Below are 26326 nucleotides of genomic sequence, written 5' to 3' on the forward strand. Positions count from 1 at the left end.
CCTCTCATACCCCTTGTCACCTCACATTTTCAATATGGTTGCATAGCACAGTAAATGACAGTGAAACATCTATTAAATGGGATTACTAAAGAAATCTAATTAAACACTGACCACAAGAGAATGCATCTTACTGCTCCACTGCCATAGAAGATCTTAAGTGCTGGAGACTATGACAGCAGTGCTAAGATAATGAATATAGTCTCCATTTCCTTAATGTCAATATGCTGACATTGAAAATTAAATAAAAATTAGGGGTTTGTATACTTCCATCCAACAGAGGGGGGAAAAAAACCCACAAAACCAAACCAACAAAAACCAAATCCCTAAACCACCCCCTACATAACTTAGTGGAGGGATAATACAACTACCTATAATGAACTGAGGGCCTTTTATACAGGGTTAGTACTAATACCTAGGATTAAAATGCAGTTTTCAGATCTGAGATGTTGAGAGCAAACTCACCTCTAATTTACAGAAAGAAAAAAAAAAAAGAGAAAGAAATGTTTATGTCCAGGTGCCAGAGACAAGAAAGGTAGCTGTACTAGTGACAAGATCTAACTAAACTTCTTTACAACAGTACCACCCTAGTCACTCCAATGTTAGTGAAGCAACAGGCAAAAGAACAAAAAGTCTGTTGTGGGTGAGGCTCAATAATTCTACTAGTTTAATAAATAATAATATTCTAGATCTGTGTTTACAATGTTAGAATGCAAATGCAGTATGAAGAAATTCAGACTTTACAGTACTCAATCTCACTACTAAACTTCCTTGGACTTTTTCCTTTAATGCTCTTTCCCACATTCATGTGCACAACACATTTATGTTTAACATTTTTAGTACACTTTTCTCCCCACAAAAAGAACTATGCAGTTAAGCAAAGGAATACAACCTGCAAGGCTCAGAGAAATGTGTCTAGTATCACCTAAATATAATGGTTTCAAATTGGGTATATTTAACTGTATTCATGAAAGTTTCACATAAAATACCTACACCTTTACTATGCAAGGCACATCTAACCTCTTGCTTCTCCCATTGGGAAAATCATCCACAGTAGAGAGAAGCTACTCTTAAACATACTAAGACAGACATTCACACACACTTTTCCAATTTTGTTTTCACAGAGGAGTGCCCAGCCTTTGCCTTTATTTACTGCATGACCCCAAAATGCCTCCTAAAACAGAAAGGAAAAAGGAAAAAAAGGGGGAAAAAAAGATGGAAAACCCAGTAACTTACCCTCTGATCAGTACAATACATACATGTAATAGGTAATGCTTAAGGATAGTTTGAATAATAACAATGATTTAATAATCAAAATAAATACACTGAAATAAGGAAAGAAAGAATACATAATCATCTAAAAATTGTCAAAGCAGCAGGTTAACAGTCATCTCAGGCAAGTTTTTCCACTTTCTTGCCTTTAAACTAAGCTTATGAAAAGAAACAATACCTACTGGTGTCTGCCTGACTGCCCACGCTGATGTATCTGTCATTTCCAGGAAGGGCTGTTTGATAGTAAGTTGCCTCTTCTAGCTGGGGAACCTTGGCATTCTTCGCAGTGAGGAAAGCCACAGCCAACTCCAGATTGCCATTGCTATCCTTTAAGCATCAACAAAACAGTAAGTGAAAGCCCCCTCACCATTTGCTGATTTTTCTTAACAGCAAAGGACATTACAAGCAACTTATATCACATTTTCAAGTGAAATACTGACTAGCAAAGCAAGTTTACAAACTTGATGCATTCTGCATACCTTACTATTTTTAACTAAAACAAATACAAAGTGTCTGGCAAAATTTACTTTGATGGAATTCCACTTATTTCAGAAAAAAAATTGAAGTACTGTGGTGTAGGTCAACTCTCCCTCCCCCACTCCAAGCATTATCAGTACACTCTCACAGACTTCAACAGCAGTCAAGTGAATTCTTCTGAAAAGTCATCATTTCATTTTTCAAGCCCTCCAGAGATATTGGCTTTTGAGGGGCAACTGTGTACATATTTATGCTGAACCTAAGGCAACAGTACACATACACACACACATGACAAATTCACTAAGCCCTCATTTACCAAATGTAAGTGGCTAACAAGCTCTGCTTTGAGGGAGACAAAGCTTTTTTGTTACATTTCTATATATAATTTGGGGAAACAGAATTTACAATGTTTGAAAAGAGTGGTGCAATAGCAAATTAGCCAAAGGCAGCAAGGTCAAGGCTTGAGCCTTCGATTACAAGTTAGTTATTCCAGTAAAATGAATGATGTTGCGAGCAGTTCTCTAATTTTGTTAAGTAATAATTGTATTATTTCTAATATTCAGTGTCAAAACAGTGAAGTGGCATTTTTCCTTGTGGCAAGGTAAGAAATCCAAAGTGAAATGGCTCAGATATTACCAAAGCTGGTTTGTAGCTAGAGTTGGTTAATTTCTCACTTTAAACTTGGACCTGAGCAGTAACTTTTGTACTACCAACAGCTCCAAGGTACCTCAAAACACTTTATCAAAAGGCAAGTCAAACCATTCCTGTCTTTTAATTTTTGGACATCAGAGTAAATTTTGTATCAGTACTACAACAGACTGAGATTCCTTCTACAGTGAAGAAGCCACAATTATTACTATCTTTTTTTCTCCTGAAACAGTTCTAAAAAGTATTCAAGCTGAGAATGGAAGGAAGGTAAAACAAAAGTAAGAAAGGATGAGGTTTTTGGCTTTCACTGGCAGCCAAGATGCATATATTCATCTACAAGTCAGACATATCCATCTTACCTTTAGTGCCTGTTGTAGTACCTGGATGTCATTGATACCAGTGATCTCCCTCAGCTGATTTAAAAATGTTTGCTGGTGCTACAAACAAAAACAGATCATCAAAATAAGAGCCAAATAACAGCAAAAGCAATTATTTACAAGAGTATGCTTCTCTACAAACACTAAAGATTATTTCCATGTAAGAGTTCTGTATCACTTAAGGGTATATATAGCCTTCTCTGTTCAAGTTTGTCTCAGTTTTTGCAACTTGGGCACTTTTAATTCTCAAGTGTAATGGGTTGGGTTGGTTGGTAAGGGTGGGTAAGGTTATTTAAATGACAAATTGATGATGGGTGACCTTATCCAACACGGTTTAAACCTATTTAAGCCATAACTGGCCCTCCTAGGCAAACAAAACTCCATAGCTTGGTCGTCAAAGGAAGCAGGAGAAATAGATGACTGAACTCCCACTAAAAACAATTTCTTCAACTCCCAATTATTAGCAACTCCACTATTTCCTCAACATACAAAATTCCCACCCATTCCAACCTCACAACTAAGATAAGTATTTGTCTTTACTGATCATATAGGTGTTTCAAGAGAAACCCTGTAAAAACCTCCACACAGAAGAGAGCTTCTCGAGGCTGAAGCAAAGCTTTGGGAATTAGTCTTAACCCCTTTTCTAGAACAGCTGAATCCAGCTCTTCCAAATCACAACATCAGTGAGCATCCATGACTGAGTCTGAAGTAACACTTCGAGTCAGGAAAGAAAATGAGGTTCAGGTTTTTGAAATAGTCACTTCATAAGCATTTTGAACCTTTTGTTTTCCCCACAAAAACCTGGTCCCACTCCTGTTTAGAGCCAACAGACGATTCCCTCCGTTCACGCTCAAATACCACATCACAGAAGCAAAGAGCAGGCATTAGGCTGGAACAAACCTTGAACTCCAGTTAACCATTAAAACCATCTTAACCATTAAACCCCTGAAAATACAGAGGGCTAGCCATTGTTTTGTACTAATAAATTCCATTCTTCCTGGGGCTGATGGGAAAAGGAGAAAAGCTTGGCGGCATCTGAAAGTGGTTTTTCTTTTTTGTCTGCCCACCACATCCTGAGCTCAAAACAATAATTTCATCTATAATGAGAGAAGATTTTGAAAAGTACAGGGTTTGATTTGGTAGACAAAAAGGATATTTGCTATCAGTGGCAAAAAAAAATGTTCTCATCTTACTATACAAATTCAATTAAAAGCAAAACAAAACTGTAATTGCCCTGCAGCTACTTCTAAAATGCTTCTCTTTAAAACAAATTATTTGGAATCAAATATTCAAATACCCTTATTCTCTCCTTATCAAAGCTTTGTAGAGAGAAGGAAATTAAGAGCTGCATGAATGCTGAACTCCCCAGTGTGAAATTAACCTGGCAGGCACTACTTCATGCCCTAATAAGTTGAAATAGAAGGCATATAGTTCAGGATGTTTATGAATTACATACACAGTCTTCCCTTCATTTATGATCCTAAGGGACACTGCTAACAATCCAATTGGCCTTGCCTCCCCCCCCCGCCCCATCCCTAAAACCCCTGCTATTGGCACAAGAAAAGTGAAGTGATGCAGGAAAACAAACTCCCACTCTATCCTCATCTCTCATTCCCTCATTGTTTACTCTCTGCATTTCACAGCACTGCACAAAGGCTGGACTTGTTTCCCCTATAAAGTTGCTTGCCTGCCCCTGGGTCTGGCAAGAAGCAAAAGAAAAGAAATAAGACAAGTAATTAAAACAACATTAAAACTGGCAGGAGCAATTTAAGGGTAGAACATGGCATCAAAATGGATTTCTTTTTGTATTTGCTACCAACATGGTGGTTAATAAAATGGGAAATATTTCCACTATAAATTATTATGACAAGGTTTAACAAATTTCTGTATCTTCCATAATGTATGCAACGCTTGGAAAGGCTGACTGGAGGATATCCACTGCTCTTACTGATTGAGAAAAGACAGAAGAGACATAGTTTACCAACAAACAATCTCTTAGCAGTTCAGAACATTGGCTGCTAAGTTATGAACACAGCTGTGACTTATAAATGTAGGCATTTGTAGTTTTTATCCAGATTCCAGCATTCTGGTGTGAATCTGCTGCTGTTCAAGGCCCCCTGACCAAAGACATACACATGTAACAGATCAGAACCAGACCGACTGCTACTCCTTTCCCAGTAAGATATGACTTAAGACCAAATGTTTAAGGCATTCAGATCCAAAATTTCTAACTGGTAATTAAGTGAACAACACAAAGACTCCATAAGCATCCTAGTTAAAAGTGACAGAAATGAAAAGGAAAATTACCAGATATCCTGGATACCTTAAATGGAGCTGAACTGCTTTGGGACCACAAGTACCTAGTTCAGATGTTACTGCCTTTTCAGAGAAGTGTCAACAAGCCAGCAGTAAACTTTCACTGAGTCATTTCAAATCACACAGAAGTTAAAGAACTACAATACACTTCCCTTCCTAGAAGAAGGAGGGAAAAGGTAAAAATGAAGAGTGTAATTTCTTTCTACTCAATCAATGTGTTCTCTCAATACCTGCCAACAGACTAATAGGTTTTCAGAAACAGTTCTGGTAACTGCATAAGCCATCCAAAAATTCCCTCATGCACCGTTCAGCTGGTGACCTTCTCTTCCATGCATTCACCATTCTCTCCTCATCCTCTCACATCTGACATAACTGCATGACCTTCTCTTCCATGCATTCACCATTCTCTCCTCATTCTCACATCTGACATAACTGCATCATCTTTTCCATGCACAAGCCTTTATTGTAAGTGTATGCCTAACTTTCCTGGTTTTCTCCTTCACTGTCATACTGATGATGTTGTCACCCAGTATCACAGTATGACTAAGGTTGGAAGAGACCTCAAAGATCATCGAGTCTAACCTGTCACCACAGACCTCATGACTAGATCATGGCACCAAGTGCCACATCCAATCCCCTCTTGAACACCTCCAGGGACGGCGACTCCACCACCTCCCTGGGCAGCACATTCCAATGACGAATGACTCTCTCTGTGAAGAACTTTCTCCTCACCTCAAGCCTAACCTTCCCCTGGTGCAGCTTGAGACTGTGTCCTCTTGTTGTGGTGCTGGTTGCCTGGGAGAAGAGACCAACCCCTTCCTGGCTACAACCACCTTTCAGGTAGTTGTAGAGAGCAATGAGGTTATCCCTGAGCCTCCTCTTCTCCAGGCTAAACAACCCCAGCTCCCTCAGCCTCTCCTCATAGGGCTTGTGCTCAAGGCCTCTCACCAGCCTTGATGCCCTTCTCTGGACACATTCAAGTGTCTCGATGTCCTTCTTAAACTGAGGGGCCCAGAACTGGACACAGGACTCAAGGTGTGGCCTAACCAATGCAGAGTACAGGGGCACAATGACTTCCCTCCTCCTGCTGGCCACACTATTCCTAATGCAGGCCAGGATGCCACTGGCCTTCTTGGCCACTTGGGCACACTGCTGGCTCATGTTTAGGCAGCTGTCAATCAGCACCCCCAGGTCCCTGTCTGTTTGGGAGCTCTCCAGCCACTCTGACCCCAGCCTGTAGCTCTGCATGGGGTTGTTGTGGCCAAAGTGCAGCACCTGGCACTTGGACTTGTTGAATGCCATCTGTTAGACTCCACCCATCTGTCCAGTTGGTCGAGGTCCCTCTGCAGAGCCCTTCTACCCTCTAACTGACCAACATCTGCATCCATGAAACTATGTTAAAACAGGTAATTCTATGTCTTTTTACTACAAATGACATTGCAGGCAACTACCATCAAACCCTTTCCTCATTCATTAATCAGGGGTCAAGAGTCAATTTTCTTTCTGCTTTTCGATTCACTGACGACGTTTCTGTAACACAATCATACCCATATTCAGAGAGCTGACATTACTTAATTCTTTATGGAACTTTAATTCAGTGCATCTTTACTGCACTGCAAAAGTCAAAATGGGTAAAGCTTATACTCCTTTAGTATATGCTACTGTGGCATACAGGGTGGCTTAAAAAAAAAAAGGAAAAAAAGAAAAAAATATTCTTTTCCTGTTACCAGTAACTGAAGTTTGGGCATCAATTTCTAATGCAACCAATAAATGCAACTGCAACTAATATTTAATACATCTGATTACATCTACCCTTGACGTTTTACCCTTCCTGGAGTGTGAGCTGACTTCAGCTGAAGTGGTGGCAGCACATAGATCCCCAAGGGTCTGTAAACACTAACGTAAATATACTTAATCATGATCTTCATTCATTCCACAACACCCAAAAGAGCTCGTTTTACACTAAAGCAAAGCTGAACAATTAAGGCTCTGGCATACTAGTTTTTAGAATGCTTGTTAATATATGGTAATTGAATCAGGTCAGTGAGGGAAGATTCAGAACACAACTATGAGGACTAGCAAATATGTTGCCATCTTTTTTTAGAAACAGCTCTTCCCTGATTCCCCCTATTTTAAGGTTCAATTTAACAAGCAACCTCTCTTTCCAAAAGCAGATCTACTCTGGTGAAATAGGTGCAAGCACTGATGCCAAGAAATCCACTTCAATACTTTTGAATCTTATTTGCCTGTACCCACGTCATTTTGCCATCCCTAATGCTATAGCTGTCCTGAGATTCAGCTGCTGACAACCCTCAATCCCACCACATCAGGCAGCTATCAGTCCCCCAGGGCTTTCATGCATGAACTGTTCCCAGCCTTCTCCCTTCCTGTCTCTCCAAGGTATGCAGTATGTATGTCCAAGCTTTCAACTCTTGGAAGATTTTAACTAACAGGAAATTCTCCCATTTTCCTGGATGGAAGCCAAATTTGTGTATAAGGAATGCATGCCCTTACTTCCAATGCTTTCCTTTTTCAGCCATTCCTTCCTTCCTCTCAGGAAATGCCCAATTAAGATTATCTGCTTTATAACCTCACACAATAGCATATTCAGTAGCTGTGCCAGCACTAGTGGAACAGAAAAGGAGCTACACTTATCTGTTCAGGAAGATACTGTGCCCAAATTAGTTTCACAACAGTACTGTAAACTCTGATAACATATCAAAACCAGCAAGAAAAGCTAAATTACACAACAGCTTCTTTGGACAGGGGATATCTCCAAAGTTTACTAATTCTGAATAATACTGCAGATAAATTTGGGGGGGAACAAAACAGCCACCTTTTGATCTGTTTCTTTTCTCATCTCTGTGGCTTCTGAAGCAGTGCATGGAAGTTTTGGCTTTATTCATGGCCACATCCAAATATTTGTGTTTGCAACACAAGCATTTTCAAACTTCGGAGACAGAATAACCTTCATCAGTTTCAAAGCACAGAAAATGAGATGGCTCAACCCTTACGAGGAGAAAAGCAGGCCTAGTGCCTCACCACACAATTTAAATAGCACACAACAAAAGTCAACTATGGGAATCCTGCCCTGCAAGGGATGAATACTTGTGCTACAGACAAAGAGGGGGAAAACTGCAAATGTTAAGAACAGCATCCTGACTCAGTCCCTCCACACAAAACCACCTTATTTTACTTTCCAGTGCAACTCTGATTTGTAAGAGCTATTTGTTGGAGGAAAATTTGAATGACAATGCACAAAATGTTTTATATGAAAGACAATTCTAGTATGATTTTACCTGGAGAGGACCTGCTAAAGGCACAATCTACAAACAAGCAGCTAACAAGCTAGTTTCCTGAAGTTATGTTGCTGTAATGAGAACACAGAGATTAGAGGAATGTAAATCCCTATAAAAAGGCTTTAAGTTTCTGTGACAGACAAACGAAAATAGTTAACAGACAAAGTAAGAGCACACTAAAGACCATCAATGACTTCTGTGCATGTCATTTTCTGCCACATTACTCATACCTCCCATGAACAGTTAAAAGGTCTACAAATACTACTGAGTATTATGGCTTCCAGCAACACAGATACATCAGTTGTCTTCTAAATGAACTGTTGGTCAAGTTCCAAACAGGCAAATAAAAAACTACTCTGTCCACAAAGATCTTAAGTTGAAACACAGGGAGAAATGGTCAGCTCTAGAAGGCTTTGTTGCATGCCTTTGCTGTACTCAAGATTTTTCTGTGCAGAAAAAACATACACATGAAGATGTAAATGTAGAAGTGTGTATATGTGTGTGTGTGTATACATATATTTAAAAGCAAAGCACAAAAACCAAATTAAATCTTTGCACTGAGTTTATAATGTTCACTCTTATAGTACATCCTAAAGCACAGTGGAATTAGGTTCCCTTTACTGGTATCTGCTAACTCGGTTTCCCTTTGTTCAGTCATGAAAAGAGAAGCCTCTAAGAAAGTAGGTAAAGATGTATTTTTATACATACACAAATAATAATAATAAAAAAAGGCATTTCAGCTTTGGCTTGGACAAAATCACCTGTGAAGAGCAAAAGGACATGCACAGAGACTGTAGATTTTCACTCCAGGACTCTCCATGCTGACTGCCAAAACCTGCCAATTACAGCAGCAGCTTGTATGAAGCGGTAATTACACACCTGCAACTGGACTGAGAGCAGACTTACTTCAAGGAAGCACAAGGACACGCTGTACAACAGGAATCTTTCAGCCAACCACTACCTGGACCAAATCAGTTTAATGGCACAAAGGCCTGAGTGCATTTTAAACCACCCTCATGATTTCTCACACCCTGCTCAGTGCAATAGAGAGATTCCCAGTGGTAATGACAGCAGCTCTATAAAATTCATTAGCTGCCACAAAACCAGTGAGTTCTTTAATGTAACTGGATGCAAGCTAAATGTCACGTTGTATTCACGGGAATGGCCACAGAAAACAGTGTATCTCATAAAGCTTCCTTTGGGTTCTCACACTCCAGTAACTGCGGCTGCTCCTTACACCAAGCTGATGTGGGATTAGCTACTGGTGGCACCAGCACAGGGTACCTGTAATCTACATATGCAAATCAGAAGGATTCCAGCGAGTCCATTCATGGGCAACATCTGAGTAGTGCCATGTCCCAAGGGCACACTCCAGTCTTGGTTCACATCCTAGTCCCACCTCAACACATTAAGGCCCTCACCTCAAAAACGCTGCCAACAACAAGCACAAGCAAATTAAAACCAATGGGCTCAATGACAGGTGACATTATACAGATAGAAAGGAGGCTGACAAATATGCAGCTGTGTGTGTATGTATCACACCTCACTACTTTCTATTGTAAAAGTTTCCTTTTTTCTTCCATGCATAGACACTTACCATCATGCCTGCATTACATTCTACAGTGTCTACCCAGCAAGCACCACCAAGACATAAGCTTTCTCCTTACAGGGAAGGCTTTTGCCCAAAGGATCAGAATTTTACTGTAGCTGCTATTAAAAATGTAATTTTCAGTGTCTTTTAAAGAGTTCCTGAAATCTTGTCTTTCTGAGGTCTAAACAATGCTGCTAAGATCCACGTTTTAACTTTCCCCTTTGAGGTATTTTCCTTTGCATCTCAAAGTTTAACCCACTGCACCACACACAAGGTATTTTGGCTCATATCTGAGATCTTTAACAGCCCTTTCATCACTTGTTTATTATATGTCAGTGGAAGGCCAAGACCTACCTTTCAACTGCAGAAGACAGTCTCACCAGCCCATTCAAGTGTTTAGCTTTTTTATGCAGGTTTGCTGGTGTTGGGGTTGGTTGGTTTGTTTTTCCCAAATAGCCATCATGATACTCTCACCCTGTTCTGCACAACACAGAAGAGCTCCCAAGAAAACAAAATCAAGCTATCTCCTCTGTTCTCACTTTACTGCTGTGATATTAAGGACAACACCTGTAGGAAGAAACCAACCAACTCCAGAGGCTGCAAAGGTCCTCAGATCCCAACCTCTGCAGTTTGTAGGGGCTGTCAGACAACAAGCTGTGTCTAACAAGTCCACTGCTCCTCCCAGGCTATGATTCCTGCTAGTGCTGGCCAGCCCAGGCTGGTGTTGCCAGATACTAGCCACTCCTCCCTGTGAAGTGTCACTTGCCTGAACTACCTGAAAGCCAGACCAGGCTCTCAAATCATCAGAAAGTTGCTCTTTGCTTTTAATTAATTTTCTGCTGACTTAGTGAGAGTCAAGGGTGGAACAAGGGAGAGAACAAGACCAAGATGAGGCCTATTTCCACTGGACCAAACTGTTGTGCAGAAGCTTACAAGAATGAATTGGGTTTCTGCTAATTTTAACCCCATTTTTATCCAGTGAGAGAAACTAAGCAGAGGGGAAGCCTCCTGCAGCCCTCATCCTACTTAGGCACTACCACAGAAAACTTACTCCGAGGAGATGTGTATATGTGTGTGTGTGTGTGTGTGTGTATATAAATTCATAATTTAACAGGGATCTAATGCTCCTGGTGTGCCTTGGTGCTCCAAGCTGCACACCAGTTAACTCACACGCTCAGGCCCACTGGCTGAAACCCTGTATGCTGTTCTCCACTTCCTGGTTTAAGTATTCACATCCAGGAAGACTTCAATTACTGCAACTGCTAATGGTATCAAAGAGCCCACCTCACTTCAAACACCTCCACTACACATCCTAGTGAAGTGACACCAGGGAAGATTTCATAAACAAACTTTTCACAGAAAATTGAGACTAGCACAGCACAGAAATCATAAATAAAAGGTCTATATTACCAAGAGTTCATGGTATTCAATAACAGGGTCACATCTGGGCAAAGAGCTCAGCTGTCTACTTTGAGGAGGATGGGGGGGTGGGTAGGGGAAATCAGAGAAAGCCTTTCAATGAAGCCTTTTCCATTTAGGCCAATTTAAAAAGAAACATGAATTTAAAAATCACTACACTGATTCCCTACAGAAATGGGCCTTGTAATCCCAGAGTGGGGACATAACCAGACACATTCACCTTCCTGTCTCTTCAGACCAACAGCCCTGGTTGCCTGACACCACCTCCAGCAGCTCAGCCCAGCCCCAGGGCTCAACACCCCTGGCAGCACCCCTGGGCTCCAGAAGCTGTACCAAGCAGTTTGGCCAGCTCCCATGCAGCTCCTGACCATGTTGTCTGCTGCTGCCCATTTCCTGGGCTGAAAGAAATTAGGTGAGACCTACACAGAGGACTAGGGAGGAAGAGCAGAAGGGAGCAGCTCAAACCCACTGCAGGTAGGTCATTCAAAGATTAACTCTTCCTGAAGCCTCAATTGAGCTTCCTCACCCCAACTTTTAAACTGTGGTACATTACCAGAAGAAATTCCATCAGAGAAGTTATGCACCATTATTTGAAACATTCAGTGAAAGTATTTAACCTTATCCTGGCCCCTACTAATCATTTTAAAAACTCCTGTGAAGAGACACAGACTGTGAACTTGGGGGGAAAGAGGGATAAATTAAACTCTGCAGAAGAACATGACTACAGATAACGGTACCCTAAAATCCAGGGCAGTATCTAAGAGGCTCCCTGCAAGGTGACAGGTTTCTGACAGAAGTGCCAGGAAGCTGCTGGCATGTGCTGCATCTCTGCAGAAAGCCCACTGGAACACCACAGCCTGCCAGCCTATGAAGGTCAGCAAGCAGCTTTCATCTGCATTAGGTAATAGCCTCAACAGACACAAGCAACATTAGAATTCAAATGAAGCTCAAACACAATGGAGACACTACAGTATTTAAAGAGGTGCTGAGATTTGTTCCATGTCATTTTACTCCCTCACAATCAAACACTAAATGCAGCAGTGCACTCCACAGAGGGCCACAGACACTTTCTCAGCCATTTTCTTTCAAGGAGAAAGAGACAAGCTTGAGAATCTTTGGGTATTTTTTTAAAGGGGCTTTGAATTACCCAATTTTGAAATGCACATTTGCCTCAGCTCCCAGGAAAGCTGAACATGTATGTCCTCTAATATGGGAGGACATGGTCTCCAGAAACCTATGACAACTTCCAACAAGCAAAATTTCCAACTCAGTTCTACTCAGTAAGGTCATGAAGCAATCTTCCACATCTTTGCAGGAGAGAGCAGGCAGCTGCAAACTCCTTCCTATAGCAACACTGCAGTCTGTACACTGCACACACCCCCCCTCAGTCAGCACTAGGAAGTTGGTAGCTTTTACCAGTCTTGAAATCGACCCCAGAAAAAAACTTCCTATCAATATTCTAATTCTAATTGTGGCCCTCCAGTATCTGAAGGGGGCCTACAAGCAGGCTGGGGAGGGACTTCTCAGGATCTCAGGTAGTGATAGGACTAGGGGGAATGGAATGAAGCTGGAGGTGGGGAGATTCAGGCTGGAGGTGAGGAGGAAGTTCTTCACCATGAGAGTGGTGAAGCCCTGGAATGGGTTGTCCAGGGAGGTGGTTTGGGCCCCATCACTGGAGGTGTTTAAGACCAGGCTGGATGAGGCTCTGGCCAGCCTGATCTAGTGTGGGGTGTCCCTGCCCATGGCAGGGGGGTTGGAACTAGATGATCCTTGTGGTCCCTTCCAACCCTGACTGATACTATGATACTATGCCACATTTGCAAGAGCTGGAACTGGTGATGATGAGGAAATCTGTTTATCTTCACCACAGATAAATCCAGAGGTCACTCAGCACTGTACCCAAAAAAGCAGCTCAGGCAGTGCTAGGCAAGGGGACAATTATGGCCAGTCCAGGGTTGTCACGAGAAGATACTCTATGGCTTTCAGCACCAAGTCCCATACAATACACACAAGACTAGGGAGAACTTTTCAAAGTAAGATGTTGATTAATTTTTAATTTCCAAACAAGTAAAGGAACACAGAAAGAGGAGACTAGTTCTAGTATCCCACTAAAGGAAAGGAAAAAAAAGAAGTTGTAGTTAGGTTTTTGAATTACAAAAACACCATTACCACCATTAAATAATTAAAAGGTTCTAATGTAAGAAAAGAAAATGGCAGTGGAAAAGTCTCCCAACTACAAGAGCATGGTCCTCAAACAGGTGAGAAATTACATGAGACAAGCAGAATTTGAAGAAAGATGTCAAGGAGGAACACAGCTAAGGGAAAAGAACGGAAAAATAGAAGGGAAACAACTCTGCAAGCTGTCCAAAGGCGACTTGGGGTTGTTTATTTAAGTTTCTCAGAAAATAATCATATAAAAAAGAAAGTTTTTAAGCTTGTAAATATTTTCCCATGACTCTGTGACACCAAGACAAAGCAAAAGTCAAAATACTGTGTCCAGTTCTGAGCCCCTCATTTTAAGATCATTGAGACTCCTGAGTGTGTCCAGAGAAGGGCAACGAGGCTGGGGAGAGGCCTCAAGCACAGCCCTGTGAGGAGAGGCTGAGGGAGCTGGGATTGTTTAGCCTGGAGAAGAGAAGGCTCAGGGGAGACCTTATTGCTCTCCACAACTATCTGAAGGGAGGTTGTAGACAGGTGGGGGTTGGTCTCTTCTCCCAGGCAACCAGCACCAGAACAAGAGGACACAGTCTCAAGTTGTGCCAGGGGAGGTTTGGGCTTGAGGAGAAAGTTCTTCACAGAGAAAGTTGTTAGCCATTAGAATGTGCTGCCCAGGGAGGTGGTGGAGTCACCATCCCTGGAGGTGTTCAAGAGGGGACTGGACATGGCACTTGGTGCCATGGTTTAGCAGTCATGAGGTGCTGGGGGAGAGGTTGGACTTGATGACCTTGAGGTCTTTTCCAACCTTATTGATTCTATGATTTGCAAAATACAGAAATGCTTCTCTGTAATATCACAAGGTTTTTGGGAAAAGATGAAACAATACTCTTTTCCCCAAGCACAGCACTGATACCCATGCATTTGAGAAAGTGTTAAAAATTTGCTTGGTTGCATGGTTTAGTTGGTTGGATGGTGTTGGATGATAGGTTGGACACGGTGATCTTGAAGGTCTCTTCCAACCTGGTTTATTCTATTCTGTTCTATTCTAATTTTTTTAAGTGTATTTCCAGCAGCTGTGGTCCCAGGAGAAATTCCTTTTTCAGAGGAATAAAATGAAAATGAACACAAAAGGAAAAGTGGAGTAGGAGCCTGCTCTTGCCATCTCCTCTTCTGAATGAAGAATGCCACTTGCCTGTGCATACCCTGCCTTTTCCAGCTGCTTACTGTAAAGCCCTCTCAAAGCACACCAAGCATACACTGAAACATAAATGAATTCTGTTTTCCATTTCCACACTGCAATTTATTTATTTTTTTCTCAATCCCAGTAAAAACACAGCTAAATCAACTGCTCAAAATCATTTATTTATTTTTAATTGGAACTTTATTGACATTAAGAAAAAGACATTTTTAGGTTAAGAACAAGAATGTTTCAGCATAGCTGTCTGAGTTTTCCTGAAGTCAGCAGCGAGCAGAACCTGCCTATCACAAAAAAAAATCATGCACAAGCTCAAGTGTAGTATTTACTATTCTTCAAATATAATAGCAGCTATTAAATCTATCTATGCAATTCACAATTCAAAACCTCTGCTCCTCACACTCAGACCATCTGTTACAATTAAAGAGCATGGGGTGCAAAGCAATGACACATCAGTTGGTAAGAAGGAGCAGCAGAGGCATATAATGCCATTGTATCACATTCATTTCAACAAGTTCTGCCCAGACTAAGGTAAAATGGAATGGAATGTGCTGCCCAGGGAGGTGGTGGAGTCACCATCATTGGAGGTGTTTAGGAGGTGACTTGATGGGGTGCTTGGTGCCATGGTTTAGTTGATTAGATGGCATTGGATGATAGGTTGGACTCGATGAGCTTGAAGGTCTCTTCCAACCTGGTTTATTCTATTTTATTCTAAGATTGTAGCCAGGTGGGGGTTGGTCTCTTCTCTCAGGCAAACACCAACAGAACAAGAGGACACAGTCTCAAGCTGCCCATGGGGAGGTTTAGGCTGGATGTTAGGAAGCAATTCTTCATAGAAAGAGTGATTAGGCATTGCAATGTGCTGCCCAGGGAGGTGGTGGAGTCACCATCACTGGAGGTCTGTAGGAAGACACTGGATGGGGTGCTTGGTGCCATGGTTTAGTTGATTAGATAGTGTTGGATGATAGGTTGGATTTGATGATCTCAAAGGTCTTTTCCACCCTAGTTAATTCTACTCTAAGTGACACTCAGTGATTACTCTAATTGACACTCTAAGTGTCAATTAAACTTAAATAGCCATGGATCATGCCTTGAAAACACTAATACCTCTCTGAAAAGCTTTTACTAAATACATTATTCTTGTCTAGATGTGTTTACTGTAAAGATTAAAAATACCTCATGGCTAATAAAGAAAAAGGGAAAAAAAGCTTTAGTCAAGGATATTACAAGGATAACCTGCATTTGCTTGACATGTAAACTTTGATGAGCTTGATTATTGCCAAATAGTTGATAACAAACATTTAAAAACAAATGTTGTGTGAGGTATAATGTCTTTTTTTACATGAAGAATCCATCAGTTAAAACAACACAGAAGTCTGCTATACACAAAAGCATCAAGCCAAAGCTGTGTATTTCAGAATAACAACCATTAGAATTTGTGGTTTACATATACAAATCTGTGTCAGGTGACGTTTCCAGACTTAACATATTTGCTCTACAGCCTACAAGCTGTTTCAGGGCTTAAATTCTTTGTATTCCACCTCTCTAACATCCTTACTTCAGAGCTTAACACTGTGGAGACTCAGAGTTGTCAACCTCTTGTAACAGTGTTGTTGCTGTTAAAGTCCCATCGTCAGGGAACACCATGTTTCAGGAAAACGCTCATGCTAATGGCTTTAAAGGTGCTCTTGAATTTCATCCATTACGGCAAAGAACAGCTAGTGACATTTTCAAAGGAATGAAAACTACAAACCCCAACTGAAAACAAGTATCAGTGCCTTCTCATATTGCAAGAGTCCACATCTAAATAAATCAAATATTTTATGATTTTCAAATGCTTGGAATCAGTAGTGTTACTAAATACATGAAAAATCAGTCCATAATTAAACACATAAGAACTCACAAGGCCTGCCTCAGATGACTGAAGTCACAACACTGTATGTCAAGCTGTTCTTTATACTTAGGATCCAATTCTTCCTTCATAGCATGGGAATCTCAATACTGACTCAAAATGTTGCTTAACATCTCATTCACATTAAACCCCAACACCACAGCTCATGCACCACATTCACCAGGAAAACTAATATGTAGCATAGCATTATTAAAAACATCCCTCTACCAGAAGATACAGCTCTGCAGCTATCAGCAGAAGGTAGCACAACACTTCTGCCACCCCAGATCACAAGCCAGTGTACTCACCCTAAACAGGCAGCAGGCAAGAAGGTGTAAGCCGTTGCAGCTAAGAGATAGACTTACATTCCCTTTACTCACTTCTGAAAACTAGGGTGGTAATGCAGAGCAGAAAGGTGGTATGGACAGAATTAATCAAAAGGAAGTTTCATAAAAATTTTCCATTGATTGTCTGTAGAGCCCTTTAGTGCATTGCAAGTTTTGAAGTTCTAAGGAAATCTAGTGATAGGGACTTGAACACCTCTCCTATGAAGAAAGACTCAGAGAACTGGGGTTATTTAGTCTTGAAAGAGAAGGCTGAGAGGGGTGTTAAGGAATTTATTTGAATTTATGATTAAGATATTAACAATATGGCCCTATGAGGAGAGGCTGAGGGAGCTGGGGTTGCTTAGCCTGGAGAAGAGGAGGCTCAGGGCAGACCTTATTGCTCTCTACAACTACCTGAAGGGAGGTTGTAGCCAGGTGGGGGTTGGTCTCTTCTCCCAGGCAACCAGCACCAGAACAAGAAGACACAGTCTCAAGCTGCACCAGGGGATGTTTAGGCTAGATGTTAGGAAGAAGTTCTTCACTGAGAGAGTCATTAACCATTGGAATGGGCTGCCCGGGGAGGTGGTGGAGTCACCATCACTGGAGGTCTTTAGGAAGAGACTGGATGGAGCACTTGGTGCCATGGTTTAGTTGATTAGATAGTGCTGGATGATGGGTTGGACTCGATCTCAATGGCCTCTTCCAACCTGGTTCATTCTATTATAATATTAATAAAATATTACTAACTTTTTTATTAACATGAAAAAATTGCCCAAACTTATCAAATAGGTTCAATGTATGGTTAGAATATCTATTTGCAGTGGGAATGTACAATAGTTAGACAACATAATGATTTTTAGCAATCTAAGCAAACTGGTAGGAATAACAGGGAAAGATTGAATCCCCAGGAGCAAAGGGCACTCAACCACAGCAGGGGGTGGAGACTCAAGACTCGATAAGAACTGTTAGGCCAAAGAGGCAATGAATTAATTACTCACAGAAAGTTCTACCCCGAATAGGGGAGTGCTGCTGCTGTGTATTAGCCATCGAGGCTCTCTGGAGCGCTCTCCCGTGCCAGGCACAGGTGGTCGCCGGCAGGGATGCCATGTGGTCTTGGGGCTGCTCTGGCTTCAGCAGGAGGTGGGCTGTTTACAACGCTATTACTGTGACGGGCTCTTGCTTTGTCCTGGGTAAACTGAGGCACAGCAAAATTCTAGTTGCGAGGGGAAGCAGGCCTGGCGCCAGCTCCTAAGCTCATGGCTTCTCTAGCTTCCAGTGAGTAGGCCCGTGGCTTTCATCCCAGGCTCTGGACTGGGCAACTCAAGGCAGCTTCAAGCAAGGCAGGTTCAAGCAGGCAATTCAAGCAAGGCAAGATGAAGGCGACTAGAAATTAGCCTGTATATATAGCTTGCCTGAGATTCAATTGGGCCAATAGGGCAACTAAAGCCCCCACAGAGTTACCCAACCAGGCTGTGGCCATAAAAGTCAGAAACGTAGGCCTGGTCAGGCAGCAGTGGCCAGTACACGTGCTCTTACCACAACAGTAAACTTGTTTACCAGACACGTTAGGTCCTGTCCCTTTGCTCCCTTTCCCACATTAACCTGACTTCCTGCAGGAAGGAGGTGGGGAGAGGGGGACCACATCTAGACACATCAGGGTCTGTCTGGGTTTGTGCTGGGCCCATTTGGCCCTACCATGACAGGGGGATCTAATCAACATCTGTAAATATCTGAAGGGTGCGTGTCAAGATGAAGGTGATAGTCTCTTTACGGTGGTGCCCAGTGACAGGACAAGGAACAACAGGCACAAGCTAGAACACAGGAGGTTCCACCTCAACATGAGAAGACACTTCTTTATGGTGAGGGTGACAGAGCACTGGAACAGGCTGCCCAGAGAGACTGTGGAGTCTCCTTCTCCAGAGGCTTTCAAAAAGTGCCTGGATGCATTCCTGTGTGGCCCACCCTGGGTGATCCTGCTTTGGCAGGGGAGTTGGTCTCGATTATCTCTGGAGGCCCCTTCCAATGCCTAACATTCTGTGATTCTGTGTTAAAAAGTGATAAATCTAGCACTGAGGTCAAAAGCCCACAATACAAGTAGAAATGTTAATGCTGTAAGAAAGCAACGTTTTAGATGGTGATTGTACTCAACCATTGCACACACTACAGCTGCTATCCACTCTCTCTCTGCAAGCTTGGCTGAGGCATGTTGGCACAATACAGCTTATGACATTCATATTCAGCACAGCACTAATGTAAGTAATATCAAAAACTCAGCCATTTCTCAGAACACATTGTTGTCAAATCAAGTTACAGGCATTCACAAAAGCTCAAAAAATGCCATTTGCCAACCTGATGCAGTGAATAGGAAAAAGGATCTCCTTTTACTTGGCATAAAGCCTGAGTTTCTAGCATTACCAAAGGCATACCCCAACTACCTGTGCAGCACTAAAGCATATCCCACCACCTCATCTTTACTTCAGTCTCACAGCTTTAGATTCCTTTTTCACTGTTCTTTCTCCCTTTTTTTAAAAAAATAAAGAGTATCATTTAGGACTTAAATACAAAACAAAAAATAACAAAAATATGAAGAACTTTTTACACACAACTCACTATTGTGGTTCATAGTACTGCCTTTCCCCTGTTAATGATATTTGACCAGCTATTAACCAGCACTTTGCATCCCACCTATTTCACACTTAGCTCTCTGGCAGAAGTCAAAAATTAGTTTAATTTAAACTAATACTTAACTCCAGCCAAGTAGTTTTTACTCTTGAAAGATACTGACTTCTTTAACAGCACCCCAACTGGTGAAATATAATCATCAGCTAACAGAGGCAATCTTTATTTCCTAATGATAAATTAAGTAATAAATAGATAAAAAGAGTGAAATCTACCTTGAATTCATAAAATCAGTTTGAAACTCATTGTTACAACAGCCTCTCCTACATTACTCACCTAATGCTCTGGCTCGCTATCGCATTGTGATGCTACAAGTCAACAGTCCTCCAGGTGAGAAGCTAAACACTTTCAAGGCACAGGTGTCTATCTGCGAAAGTAACACAGTAACACAGCCACGGGGTTTTGATTGCTAAGTTTAACACATCCATCTAAAACAAACCAAGAACCCAAAACAAAACCAACAGCAAAACACACTAAATACAAGAAAAAAATCGACACACACAAGCCCTTGTGACTCAGTGCAACCTTCCCCATCCTGACATAATCACAGACGATTACAAAAGGATCAGAAAGTGAAAGTGCTCAGGATAGTTTTGTTTCCCAGAAAAGCTGTTCCCACACACGTGGCTTTTCTACTCAGTGAAAGTAGGAAAGACTTTCCTGTTTTGGTCCAGGTCCTGGCAACACACACCACCACCCCACTCAGAATTTTAAGAGCTCCGTTCTTTAAGTGTGTGAAGTCGGTAATAAAAAAAGCCCAACCAACCAAGCAAAACCAAAAAGCCTTTTAAAATAATTTAGTCCTACATGAAAACACAAAAGTGAAGGCACTGCTCTTCAGTTTTTCTGTTACTTTGTATGCTAAGGAGTATCAGGAATGTCACGTTTGGTTCCAAGCTTTTTGCCAGATGACCAGCTGGGAACTGCAAATCAGCATCTTCACTACAGAAAGCAAAGAGCAATAAATCATACAGGAACCCCAGGGGCACCCTTGGGTGCCTCTGTAATTCCCCCATCACGGGCACTGCCAGCAATGGCTGTGAGGTGGTGACTGAACAGGCGGCCTGTTTGCAGGGAGATAGGCAACCTATCCTCATTACGTGACCTCAAATGCATTTCTCACATTCAAGAGGACACCTGCATGTTGGTCAGGAACAGGAGGGGCTCTGGCCACATGAGAGCAGGAGCCTGCAGCCTCTCAGATCCACTGGGCAAATGGTACATCAAACAACCCTGAACTCGACTGATCAAAAGACAAAGTTTTTAAAGGCTGTATTCTATAAAGATTGCCACCTATTGAGATGAAATATATATATAAAATAGCACAACTCCCAAAATACCTTCCCTGCACACCAAGTCCTCAGTAGACACTCTTTGCAGCCACCTCCTGACATTCAGGACTGCGTTAACATCTGTTTCAAATGAACAGGATGAGCAGAGCAGAAGTAGACACATAAGCTATCACAATTTTTCCCTTAGAACGCCTAAAAAAAGAGCAAGGGAAATGAAGCAGTGTTAGACCTTGCTTTAAGCCATGCATTATTTCAAATGGTAAACAGCCTTAAAGATTTGTGCTTCTTTTAAAACAAACAAAACAAAAAACCACCCACAAACACAAAAACATCACCACAAAACCAAGCTGAACTAACACACCTAACTTTACTCTATCATTCCTTTGATTACACTACCAATATGCTGCTGAATCATAGGTCTGAAATAACAGCGAGTGTGGGAAACCAAAGGACAGATAAAGACTTTAAATCCACGTATCAACCAGCATTCAGTCTCTCTCCAAAAGCAGCAGAACTTGATAATACACACTGCTGAGAGGCCTAAGAGTCAGCCTTTAAAACATGAATTCTTCAACCTACTGTTCCAAGACGACCATCACAGCAGTTAGAACTGAGACACTGCTGAAACATGTCTGACCCCCCCACAGTGTTTCTTCCAGTTACTAGAAAAATCACTGTTCACCCCAAACCCTGTTGCTGAACCTGCTTTGTAAGGGACATTAACCACGGGAAGGATCTGTGCAGCATGGGGGGCAGCCTGAGATGGTTTTTCTCTGGTAAGAAAATTGTCATACATGGCACACCTTAGCTCCTCTGAAGCAAAATGCCTGACAAAAAGAGATTTTACTGGACAGAAATACAAACAGAACACAAGAAGCAGCTACTCTGGTTTGTTTTTTTGGGGGTGGGATTTTGTGTGTGTGTGTTTTGTTTTTTTAACTTTCCAAGCCATTTGCCTTTATTTACTGGCTTTATTCTTAAAATGAACATCAAAAATAACCTAATGATGTTAGAAGCACACAAGAGCTGTGAGCATGGAGATTAATTACCTGCTTCAGAAGATAAAAGCTTACCTAGGAGTCAAGATGACCAGTAAATATGAAAGAGAAATCTTTCTTTCCACCTAATCCAAATGCCTTAACTACACCATAAACTAAAGATAGCTTCAGTGGGAAATGGGTTGTTTGCAGTTAGAGCACTTAGTAATACAAATCTACATCTCCAAGTGCTGTTGAAGTTTGACACATACTTCCTGTATGACAGTAAGAAAACACTTGATGAACAATGTTGGGAACCACAGTTCTGAATAAGGTATGCTGAGTTTCTTCAGACTAAGAGAAAACAATCATGACAAACTTTGAGGCTTCCACAACAAACTCTTGTTATTTGTGTAGCATGGGATTTCCCTTTTTTTGAGGGAAGATGATGAGTTAGTGGCATGGTAACCTCTCCACCTTTCAATCACACATCAGTCCACTGTACTTTCACAATTTTTCTTCTTAAATGCAAACAAGGTGAACAACGTTAAAGCTTGGCATTCAATTCGTTATTCCTTAGTCTCATTAAGCAGAGAGATACTTACTTTGGAGTCAAATAGTATGTTTTTGCAAAATATTCTCAAGATTGGCCTGCCCTCTGTCCCAGTATGCAAACAGGGATAAAGTGGGTAATAAGGCATTTCAGATAATCATCAGGTAATGCCACAGGAATGAAAAAGAAAATCCCTGTCATGAAAAATCCTTGTTAGACACTTAGACAAGCACCCATTACCCGTAGATGCTGATTAGAACTTTGGAACTGCCGCTAATTTCAGTTCTTACTGCAGCGTGGATTACCACGGAATTTACCACAATCAACCCTTTACGATTATTCTCGATTTCAAAGTGAAATATTCCTGAACCACTGACCTGCAAGCAGCAGCTTAGCTGACAACTGCAACATATATTTTTCAGACTTCAGAAAGTGCCAACGGGCAGCTCTGACTAGAGTCATCTGGTATTATGAAACAGAGTATCTGATAGGATAAGGGATATTAAGGAAGTGAACCATCAACAACAGGTTTTGTAAAAGATAACCTTGCTCGCTAAAGCTGTCAGCTGCACAGCAGCAACAAATGAAGTTGTTGAACACAGAAGACACACACATACCATGAACCCTGCCAGCAAATCTCTGCTACATTAGCCTGCTAGCACAGCCCAACTGAAAAGATTACCAACTGAGGAAAAAAGCAACAAAATTAGTCTGTTCAGCCCTTCCCTTCCTGCTGAAGTGGGCAAAATCAGTGCTAACTACTTCCAACGATGATAGCAGTCTTTGGCAAGACATGCCTATATCTCCAAATGAGCTTCTTGAATTCAAGTTGGACCATTTTAACCCATTATACCTCAATCACCATATTCTCACTGTACACTCTTAAGAGTGGAGCTATCAAACTTCCACACTGACTATACAAAAGTACAAATATCTTTATCCTCTTATAAAAACATTGCATGCCATAAAGAAAAAAACCCAAAACACAACAGGGAAGAACAGACATTCAAGTCAAGCAAAAAAGAGCTGTAGAAGGTGTCCTTTTTTATATATAAACATTTTTCAGCAATTCCTGGTGCACAGTAAATGCTGCCGTTCACTTAACCTCATTTCATGGTGCATATTAATACAAGTCCCTTAATCCAGCACTTTTTCACTCCAGCAAGAGCACGTCACGCCGTGCTGTGTGTCACACGCTGGAAATAGAGTTCACCTTTAGCAGACACGGATGCCGGCAGCGATCACACCGTGCATGTGCAGCATCTCCCGCCCGGCCCACGACTCACACCGGCCCGCGGTCCCTATCAGAGACTGGGGTCCCGGTCCTGCAAGTGCAATAGGCCCGCTCGGGGGCCCGGCGCCGTCCCAGTCCGGGACTGCTCCTTGCTCGCCGTCTTGGGAGCCATGGGTCTCCCCCGGAACGCGGGGCGCTGGGAGAAGGATTCGGTGCGGAGCGAGGCTGAACCGGGGCCGGGGTGATGGCTGCCCCATGCCGCCCGGCCGCGCCCCTGTGCGGTGCCCGGCCCGCCGCACACCCGCCGCAGCTTCGCGGTCGCCCTGGCCCCAGTCCGGGGCTAAAACGAAGGGGGCCGGTAGAGGCCGCGGTGCAGGTTAGGCCAGACCCCGCCATCAGCCGGGGGAAGCTTCCCAGGGGCTTGTGAGGAGGCGGGGAGGCTACAACCCGGTTGCAGTGGGGGAAAAGTTGCCGGCGGGGCGGGGGCCGGGTGCGGGGGCAGCCGCAAGAGGCGCGCAGGAAAGCAGTGGCTCCAGGAGGGGTAGGAGCCAGGCCCGGGCAAGGCCGGCGGGCAGGGACGCGGCGAGGGGCGCACAGCCAGCTCCCAGCCCGGGCCCTGGCGCAGCGGGCGGGCCCTCGCGGCCGGCGCAGGGCGGCGGGCTAGGCAGGGCCGTGCCGTGCCGGCGTCTCACTCACCTTGGCGGCGCCGCCGGGCTGCAGCACGTTCTGCTCCACCGTCATGGCCCCTCCGCGGCTCCCGGCTGCGCCCCGGGCTCGGCGGGCGGCGGCGCCGTGCGGCAGCGGCTGGGCCGGGCCCAGGCTGGGCGAGCGGAGCAGGAGGAGGCGACGGCGCAGGAGGAGGGGCGGGAAGGGGAGCACGAGTCACCGCCAAGCGGGCGGGCCGCCGAGGCGGACGGCCGCCATGGGGCAGCGCCGATCCGCTCAGGCCCCGCCGTCACTCCCAGCGCGGCCGCCCCCGCCGCCGCCCAGCGTGCTCGGAACGGCGACCGCTCCGCCAGCCACGCCCTCAGCTCGGCCGGGCCCGCGGCAGCGCTGCTCGGCATCGGTTCCCTAGCGGCGCCGCCCCGCGCACCTGCCGCGGGCGGAGCCCGCCTGCCGGCACCGCCGCGACTTCCCCTTTCGCTCGCCGTCGACGGGACTGGTACTGCTCTGCCCCTTTCCCGCGGTATTTAGACCGGCCGCCTCCATCTTAGCGGTCATGTCCGTCCATGCGGGACAGCACTAGCCTAGCATTAGTCCCAGTGGGAGAGGCCCGGTCCCGCTGAGCTACTGGGTGCCCCGGAGCCGCACCGTCTGGGAGGACCTCTCGTCCTCCGCCGGCTGCGGGCTGTCCTCCGCCCGCGGCAGGGGCAGCTCCTTCGCACAGCGTTCCGTAGGAAATCGGAGTTTCCCCAGTTCTGCAGCGGCCGCCCAGGGAAGCCGTGGTCTGGTCACGGCGGTGAAACCCAAAGCGGCTCGCTTCTTACGGAGAGCTGCACCACGCCCTGGGGATGTGTAGACTGGGTGCAAGTTACTCCCAGGGCTCAGGAGCTATGGGGTGGCCTGCCCTGCCGTCATGCCGGTCTGGCAGTCAGAGGTGTTTCGGCTTCGAGAGCCCGACGCTTTCCCGGGGTTTTGCATGAAATTTCTGACCAGGTCCAGCGCTGTCTGCAAATACCGACAATAAACCTTGGCACCAAAGGGCACTTAAAGTTCACGGAATCACATAGTGTTAAGGGTTAGAAGGGACCTCAAGAGATCATCTAGTCCAACTCTCCTGCCAGAGCAGGGTAAGCTATACCAGATCACACAGGAACGCATCCAGGCGAGTTTTGAGTATCTCCAGAGAGGTAGACCATCCCTCCCCACACCCCAATCCTGCTGCGCTGCCTGTTCCAGTGTTATGTCATGCTCACAATGATTTTTTTTCCCCCTCATGTTTACATGGAAGTTGCAGATCTTCCTCTCTCCGTTTGGGTTTAACAGAGTGAGCTGTGAGGTGATGGGATTCAGCATTCAGATTAAATGGGAACATCCTTAATGATTTAACTGTTGAATAAAATATGGGCAGGATTTCAGGTGTCAGCAACTCTCAGTGAATTTTGGCATCGCAGATAAATGGTATTAGGAGTGAGATTCTCCCCCTGTTGCTCTGCTCTGTGACCTCAAGAAAAAGAAGTAAAAGGACTCAGTTCCTAGAATCAGCACAAGCAGGGAAAAGCTAGCCTTGTGAAGTTCTGGGATTGCTAGGCCATTCAGAGTGCATTTCAACAGAAGCAGGTGCAGAGCTGCAGAGGAAGCTACATTTTGGATACGTGCACAAATAATAGCAGGTGCAAATAGCTGCATCCCGGTTTGGCTTCTCAAGACAAGGAAACTTGGTCTGTAGCAAAAGCTGAGAGCTGCGTGCACTGATAGCCCTAAGTATCTGGAAGTCATGAGCTGGGACCTAATACAACAAAATGAATTGTGGTTACTGCTTGTCTATCATCACACATAGGCTTATATTTACCAGTCTCTAATTCAATTCCCCCCCTTTTCCCAAAGCAGAGCAGGAATCTTTAAAGGTGAGATTATCAGTTAATAATGCTGCTGCAAGACTTTGGACTTCAAGTAAAACACAATT

The 26326-nt window shown here is 43.6% G+C and overlaps 1 protein-coding gene across 1 annotated transcript in view; it reads right to left on the reverse strand.

Moving 5' to 3' along the window:
- USP25 (ubiquitin specific peptidase 25) overlaps window positions 1-24540 on the reverse strand; it is a 94253-nt gene extending 69713 nt beyond the window's left edge. The window contains exons 1-3 of the mRNA XM_054165753.1: window positions 24397-24540; window positions 2754-2831; window positions 1452-1596 (exon numbers count right to left, since the gene is read on the reverse strand). Of these exons, the coding sequence (XP_054021728.1) occupies window positions 1452-1596; window positions 2754-2831; window positions 24397-24441 (268 nt within the window). The 5' untranslated portion in view covers window positions 24442-24540. The remainder of the gene's footprint in view (window positions 1-1451; window positions 1597-2753; window positions 2832-24396) is intronic.
- Between the last annotated feature and the right edge of the window lie 1786 nt (window positions 24541-26326).

The sequence above is a fragment of the Dryobates pubescens genome, chromosome 12, assembly GCF_014839835.1.
Source record: "Dryobates pubescens isolate bDryPub1 chromosome 12, bDryPub1.pri, whole genome shotgun sequence".
In the NCBI taxonomy this organism is placed as follows: Eukaryota; Metazoa; Chordata; class Aves; order Piciformes; family Picidae; genus Dryobates; species Dryobates pubescens.